Source organism: Morone saxatilis, unplaced genomic scaffold, assembly GCF_004916995.1.
Source record: "Morone saxatilis isolate NCDOM2014 unplaced genomic scaffold, NCSU_SB_2.0 Contig19, whole genome shotgun sequence".
Taxonomy (NCBI): Eukaryota; Metazoa; Chordata; class Actinopteri; family Moronidae; genus Morone; species Morone saxatilis.
Genome location: NW_023339751.1, coordinates 718019 through 725814, shown reverse-complemented (window position 1 = coordinate 725814; position 7796 = coordinate 718019). Strand labels below are relative to the sequence as shown.

The window sequence follows — 7796 nt, the reverse complement described above, 5'->3', positions numbered from 1 at the left end:
ATTAAGTAATTATTTTTTAAATATATCAAAATATTCTGAAAGTTTCTTATTTAAAGATGCTAAATTATTATTTTGAGATTATAAATCAAAATATTGAGAACATTTCAGTTTATTTTAAGACAGTGAGTTATTATTGAGAACGTTTCTCATTATTTTACTTTATCTTAATAACTTATTATTTGAATGAGTTAGTATTTCTTCCTGAAACTATTTTTAAATATTTAATTCTGAAAAGGAAACAAAGTTAAAGTTCTGTATTCACTAAGTTTCACAATAAAAGTGGTTGATAGTTGGCACACACACATTAAAATGATTTATATTCTACGTGCTCCTGACTCTATTATAAACTCATATAAAGGTCCAGAACTGTACAATTAATACAGTGAACACAGTGAATCATCTTCTATAAGGAAACTTATATTACTGAACATGGTTTTATGTTTAAAGATGGTTAATAGAGTAATTAGATATATCTTTAATGCAGTTAAAACATTAAAAATGTGTATATTTGTAATTGTTTTTAACCTCCATTACAATTCTCTAGTAAACAATATTTGAAACACATAAAATGATCAACTAATGTTGCTTTTTTAATGATTAATTTAATGAATTATTAACTTATATTAAGTTTATTTTATTATATCTGAAAGCACTGACACTTTATTTCCTCTTTTTGTTCTTTAATCTTATTTATATTGTTTGAATCTGCATCATATCAACCGAAACCCTTAAAGTTAGATAGAAACTCACTTAAGAATATAATTATAAATATATATATAATAATTCCTCAGTTATTAAACATTCAGAAGTTATAATTGAACCAACATTTCTATTAAAAAGGATTAAAAATGACATTAAATGGATGAAATGTGTCTGATGATGAACCTCTGTAATCAGACCAATGAAAAGCCTCTGTTGGTGTAAACAATAGAAACCAGGACACTCCTCATTCGGCGGGAAGACTCACATTGACCTTCAGGCTCTCTGAAGAACAGCTGTTATCTGACCTCACCAACAGCGCCACATAGTGGACAGTTGGAGGAACTACACCTCAGATTAACTCCTGATCACCAACCTCCTCAGTGAGAACATATAATAATATAATAATAATATAAAAATCTAATAATAATAATAATAATAACAAAACAATAATATAATAATAAAACAATAATATAATAATAATAATAAGTAAAAACATATATAATAATAAAATAATATAATAATAATAACTTTATTTGTGTTTGCAAAAGTTCTTAACAAAAATAACAATATACAGATACATACAGAAAAACACAATACAACAATCAGAGATATTATACAAGATATTAAAGGTATTAAAAACAACACACGGGGAAAACAAACAAACAATCATGATACATAGCGGTGTGCGCCAAAATAAAATAAAATAAATGAATACAAAATAAAATAAATCACCAGGATTCAGTACAAATAGTTTTATATTGTTTTAAATATTAATGACAAACATGTGAAGAACTTATATAACTGTAATGAAGTTAAATGGGTGTACGGGCAGATTTGGGGGGTAACAGATTACATGTAATAGAGTAATATTATCAGGATACACACAAAAGGTTGTAATCAGATTACAGCTACATTTAATAAAAATGTGGAATTACATTTTAAAATAAAGAATAATAAAACAATTGCAGATGTGAGTTGGTTCATTATCTCTGGTGGAAACTTTTATTTTGTTTTTAAAGCAGAAAAGTGGAAGTACGGAGCGAGTTCTGCTTCCAGCTGTGAAAATGTTCTCTGACTATTTGTTTCATGGGAAGTTCAAAGCTTCACATTTTCTATACAAACACACATGATTTTATTTTCTTAGGTTACTTTGTTCAGTTGTTTTATAGAAGAGAGATCTTATCAATATTTCATTTATCTTGTCTTTATTTGCATATTTGGTGTTGAGGAAATCCAAAATTAACGGAAAGTAATCAAGTTACTTTAATATTGTGATAAATTGGATTAAGTTACATTTTTGAACAGGTAATCCAACGATTCCAGGTTATTTACAGCAATTAAATTTAGATAAAGTTCCCTTTATGCTGCTTTTAAAAACAAATGAACACATTAGAAAACGAATCATAAAAATAAACAAATGACTAATCTGTATGAGGAGGAAGAACAGTGACTCATACGTCTCACATTTATCCTCCAAACAAACATTATAGTCAAACTGGAACAAGTTGCCTTCAGTTTTTAATGAATTATACAAAAGAGACACAATTTTTACTTTCTCCCACAATTTTATTGAAAAAGAAAAATGCCTTCAAACTTCACAACATGCCTCAAAATTGTCTATAAAAGCTGCGGAGAAATCAGACATTTTAGGCTGAAACAATCCCAAAAAACCGTCACGTCTTTGCTCCCCTGTGGTTTGAACCCTGGGAGAAAAACCTCAAGTCGCTGTCCCCAGTGTGACTTCAATAAGTCTACAGAGTCACTGCAGGACGGCACTATATGTTACTTATTATGTCACCAACGGGAACTCCTCCCCCACTTCTGCATTTTGGACTTTCAGTATCAGTCAGACTGTTTGAGCTGCTCAGACCAGCGGAGAGGCTTCACACTGCAGCGACAAACCAGGTCCGTTTGAAACAATGAGCGACACGTCTGCGCTGGTGAACGTGGAAAAATGGATCACAGGGAACCAGAATGCTTTTCTGCCACCGGTGTGCAACAAGCTCATGTGAGTACTCTGATATCTGCCCCATTGTTGGGAATCTGTGTGTGATTACAGTTTAACCTGTCAGTAAGTAAAGAGTGTTTGAGTTCATGGGAGTACACTGTCATTCCTCTGTCTCTCAGGCACTTTTCCCAGTTGATCATCATGTTTGTCGGAGGTCCAAACACCAGGAAGGATTATCATATAGAGGAAGGGGAGGAGGTAAGAGAGAGATCCTTCTGCATAAAGTCTGACTCCCACTTCCAATCAATGTTATTATAGTGCAAACTTTGATTTAAAGTTAAGTCCCTACTTTAGTTCCCAGCATAATGACCGTGTCTTAAAGAAACTCTCTCCCACTAAAAAGGGCAAACTCCAGCACAATGTTGCAATAGTTGGTTAAATTATTTTGACCGGCTGCCAAGATTAGATTTTTCTGGGTCCTGTTTTCATCCTTCACAGTTCACAGTACCAAAGCACAGCGGCGGACCTCGAGGGGCGGCAGCGGACAACCCTAAGAAACGCCCGGCCAACATTTATTTAGATTTATTGTAGAAATAACATTAATTTAATGATCTGCCACATTTTAGTGATTGGCTTACATTTTATTTTAAAAAATGTAAGAAAACAATTTACTGATTTCTAATGGCACCTTTAGATATTTCTAATGTATTTCAGTTAAAATATCTCCATTTGGGGGCTTTTCCTGAAACAAAATCAGCATATATATACTTCTACACCACCCCTTAAAGTCTCCATGCCACCCTCTGGCCCCCCTGAGAACAGATCTGCCCCTACCAAAGTATAAACAACGGTCAGGCGACAAGCTCTTACTCAATAGTGATACTTGAGCAGTGTCATAAAGACAATATTTTTACTGTAGCAGTCTCCAGCATGCACACAGTCTGTCATGTGTAAAATCAGTGCAGTTTCCATTTAAATGAATAATATTTCTTGTCTCTTCTTCCACTCTCTCAAACAGTTGTTCTACCAGCTGAAGGGGGACATGTGTCTGAAGGTGATTGAAAATGGCAAACACAAGGACGTGCACATCAAGGAGGGAGAGGTGAGCTCAGTTATAATCAATCATTCCTGCACATTGATCCGACTGTGCGATTCACTGTCAGTGGGTTAGGATTTTCACTCTGAAATGACTCGCTCTGTAGATGTTCCTGCTGCCGGCTCGGATCCCGCACTCCCCGCAGAGACAGGCCGACACTGTGGGACTGGTGGTGGAGAGGAGACGGCTGCTGACTGAGACTGACTGTCTGAGGTTAACTCTCCTTTTATCTCCTCTTCCCCCTTCATCCCTTCTTCTTAATTATATCAGAGGATGCAGGACAAATAAGAAAACACATTACAGTTAGAGCAGAATCTAAACTTTAGAGCAGGGGACTCAAACTCACATTGGCTTCGGGGCCACAGCTGGTTTTATCATCTCACAGGAGGGCCACAATGTTCAAGTACTATGAGACAGAACAATATTATAACAGCAGTTTCTACACATCATTTCATATTATCATTGTTGTTCACAGCCAAACATTTACACACACTGGGCTCCTTTAACCTTTCCTATTATTTGTGCCAAAGTAGATATTGTGTTTGCATTCTAATTGTATATAAAGGGTTTTTTCAAATGGATATGAAACAACTAGAATTATACACACACACACACACACACACACACCATATTCAAAACACCATTTTCAAAGTGGTATTACCGTACTCCAACAGAACTGTGGGTACAATCAAGTCAAACACTGTATTTTATTACTTTCAAATGTAAAAAAAGTGGAAAACTAGAATGTAATATGAGTGTTACGAAGGATATATTATATATCATATCACTTTAACCGTAGAGTAGATTAAAGAGGTTTTTTTCACACAGTGAATGAGCCTCTATAAACTGACTACATCAAGGAGATGTTTTTATCTGATCTGGTTTCCGGCCTCAGTCGGACAATAAAGTTATATTTTATTCAAAAACAGACTCTTCATTGGGAACAAGGTTGAAAATATCCTGAGCAACGAACTGTGATATGAAATCTTAACCATAAACCTTGTTTTCTATGTGATGATTGTGTGAAATCCTTAAGAGCTATGTGAAAGCTTCTGAAGTTGTGAGCACTGCTGGCAGAAATGACTCTAGGAAGAGAAAGACTTCCTATTTGTATCCCACACGTCAGTGTGTGTTGGTGCTTTCAGGTACTACGTGGACAACACCACTAACACCCTGTTTGAGAGATGGTTTTACTGCCAGGACCTCGGAACCCAACTGGTGCCAATAATCAAAGAGTAAGACCCCCACTGTTGTTCACACGTTCACAATCAGTGTCCATCAGGTTGGTTTAACCCAGTTTGTTTTGTTGGTTGTCTTTATTTGTAGGTTCATGGCATCGAAGCAGTGCAAAACAGGAAAACCTGATCCAAGTGAGTCTCTAATGTTTAATCTAAAACCTAATTGCTATCAGTTTTTAACCGGTGTCACGAATGTGTTTGGATGAACAGATGAAGTCTTCAGGGAGCCTCCGTTCCAGATGAGCACCATGAACGTGATGTCCCCCTTCTCCTTCAAAGACTGGCTGGACAAACAGAGGGCGGCGCTGGGCAACGGCGGGCCCATCGACATGTTCGGAGCTCAGTTTGAGACTGAGGTACAAGGAATCGTGTTCTTCTTGCAGTATTAAGAGGCCCAGTGTGTAACATTTAGGAAGATCTATTGAGCAGCAGTGAAACATTTAAAATACCCACCGTGAATGAACACTTGCAAAGTCTAGTGTCAAATTTCAAACTACAACCTAAAGTTTAGCTGGAAACATCAAAAAGTCAGTGTAGTAAGTAGATACAGTGCTTTGTATCATCATTCTGTGCTGTTACTAGTGATCTTTAATGCTGACCACTCTCAGAATGCGTCATTATAACACAATAATGAAGGACTTTAGTAAAGCAAAGTGAAATCAGAACACAGAGACTGTAGATCGATGGTTCTCATTCCCTTTGAGATATGTTTTCAGCCACCTGACCAGTGCAAAACATTTCTGGTCGATAAAAGAAATCCTGTATAAAGAGGTTCAATGCAGCACAACTTTGTAAGTAACAAACACATAAGTGCTACGTTTCAAATGTTAAATGTTTTAAAGAGAAACTTGTGCAGGGTCTTATTCATTCATTCTCGGTGGCAGGGCGGCAACTGCAGAGATCAAACTCTCTTCCTGAGGTAACGATTGAAAATGGGATAATATTGAATATAAAATGTGGTTTATTGAACTGACTTTTACAGTTTTTATGGAACTTGTAAATTAAAGTACCCTGAGGGGTTACGTGTACCCCCGTCGGAGAAACACTGCTGTAGATGATGACGGCGATATGGAAGAAATGCAATAACTCTCCGTCTTATGATGACAGGCGATGGTGTTTGGACCAGGCCGTACGGAGACGTCAGTACGCCAAAGCGACGTGTGGATTTGGCAGATGGTACGTTCTCTAAATGTTCAGTTCCTGCTGTAGCATCCTGTGTCTGTCCCTGTATGAGCTGCTGCAACTACCAAACTCTCTTTTTCTGATCATCCCATCCTCTCTCTGTCTCTCAGGAGGGCTCGTCAACAGTCACTATGAATCAACAGGAGTTCAGTCTTGCTCCAGGAGAAAGTTTACTCATCCCCGAACACACCCAGTGAGTCAATACTGACAATTAATGACAAACTGTGTAAATTATTAGGTAAAATGTGTTGAGCTTTGCTTCCCAAATGTTCAGATTTCTAAAGGAGGTTCTTTGACTCAACAATTCTAACATCTCTTTTTTACAACCCTTCTGTAGCTACCAGTGGCAGAGAGATGAGGGGACTGTTGCCCTGTTTGTGGTCCAAAACCCTGAGCGGAAGAGACCCTGAGCACCACACACACACACACACACACACTAAATATACAGTATTCTTTATATGTGGGGAGGTTGCAGGTTTGCACAGGTTAAATATAGGACTTTAAGACCTTTTCAGGACCATTATGAATGCAATTAAGACCTATTTCACATCCATACTGACAATGAAGTACAGTGGATAGGATATGGATATGGATGGAGGGGATGACACACAGCAAAGAGCCACAGGTCAGATCTGAACCCTGTGCTGCTGCAGCAAGGACTCAGCCTTCGTACACTACAGGTGAGCTATCAGGGAGCTCCTGTAGCTTTACTCATTAGAGGAATCAAACAAATAAATATCTGAGATAAAATTGTGAGTTGTGATCATTTATCTTTTATTCATTTATCTTTTTAACTTATAATAAAATAGTCTCAATTTAATGTTTTATATGAGTGGTTCCCAACATTTCCCTTCCTTTTCTATCATTGAGTAAAATGACTGAATGACATATTTTATGCATATCTCATCTTATATTCAATGCATAACAGTGACAAGACATAACAGCTGATAAACTGTACAATGATCCCAAACAGTGAACTCAATAACTACAGGAAGTTTGTGTAAAACCAGACATTTAGATGAGTTTCCCTGATATTTTTAGGAACTTTTTCTAACATTTTGTCAGTATTATGTCATTTTAATGGTATTTTTTAAACAATCACACACATTCTTTCAGAAATAATGCAACAATTTCATTTAGTAACTAAATCTTAAGATATAGGCTTATTGAGTAAAATCAAGAAGAACTTGCGACCCCCTGTGAAGATTGGGCGACCCTTAGTGGGGGTCCTGACTCCCAGGTTGGGAACCACTGCTCTTTATAACCTACATAAACAAACAAGACAATCAGGAAAAAGATTGGCTATTTCTATATGATTATTTTTAGTGACCGAGCCAGCGACCGCTGGAGGTCCATATTGTATTTGCTATGTTTCTTATTATTTTTAGCGCCTTCGACTGCGTTTTTGCCCCCCTGAACATATAGACTACGAGGTGTGTCAGTCGGACGACGAAGTGGTCAGGCCTGGTGAAAAATTCGATATTCTTTGTGTCGCTTTTGGGTCAGCCACTAGGTGGCACTACTATCATAAAAAGTGCGTTTAGGCTAATAACTTCTGCATAGTTTGTCGCACATTCAAAAACCTTATATCCACGCGTTCGGTGAATGGAGCTGAATCTTCCCATATAGG

General features: G+C 36.9%; 1 protein-coding gene across 1 annotated transcript; it reads left to right on the top strand.

The window, feature by feature from the left end:
* Positions 1 to 2543: 2543 nt before the first annotated feature.
* haao (3-hydroxyanthranilate 3,4-dioxygenase) lies at positions 2544 to 6904 on the top strand. Its single transcript, XM_035664221.1, has 10 exons — positions 2544 to 2710; positions 2830 to 2908; positions 3669 to 3752; positions 3853 to 3959; positions 4892 to 4981; positions 5073 to 5116; positions 5195 to 5340; positions 6092 to 6160; positions 6277 to 6359; positions 6504 to 6904. Exons 1-10 carry the CDS (start codon positions 2622 to 2624, stop codon positions 6574 to 6576), a joined length of 864 nt encoding a protein of 287 aa, XP_035520114.1. The 5' UTR covers positions 2544 to 2621; the 3' UTR covers positions 6577 to 6904.
* Positions 6905 to 7796: the final 892 nt, after the last annotated feature.

Coding starts and splice junctions, on each gene's coding strand:
- haao (XM_035664221.1), top strand. CDS start 2,622: ATGAGCGACACGTCTGCGCTGGTGAACGTGGAAAAATGGATCACAGGG. Junction 2,711..2,829: donor CCGGTGTGCAACAAGCTCAT/GTGAGTACTCTG, acceptor TCTGTCTCTCAG/GCACTTTTCCCAGTTGATCA. Junction 5,117..5,194: donor AACAGGAAAACCTGATCCAA/GTGAGTCTCTAA, acceptor TTGGATGAACAG/ATGAAGTCTTCAGGGAGCCT.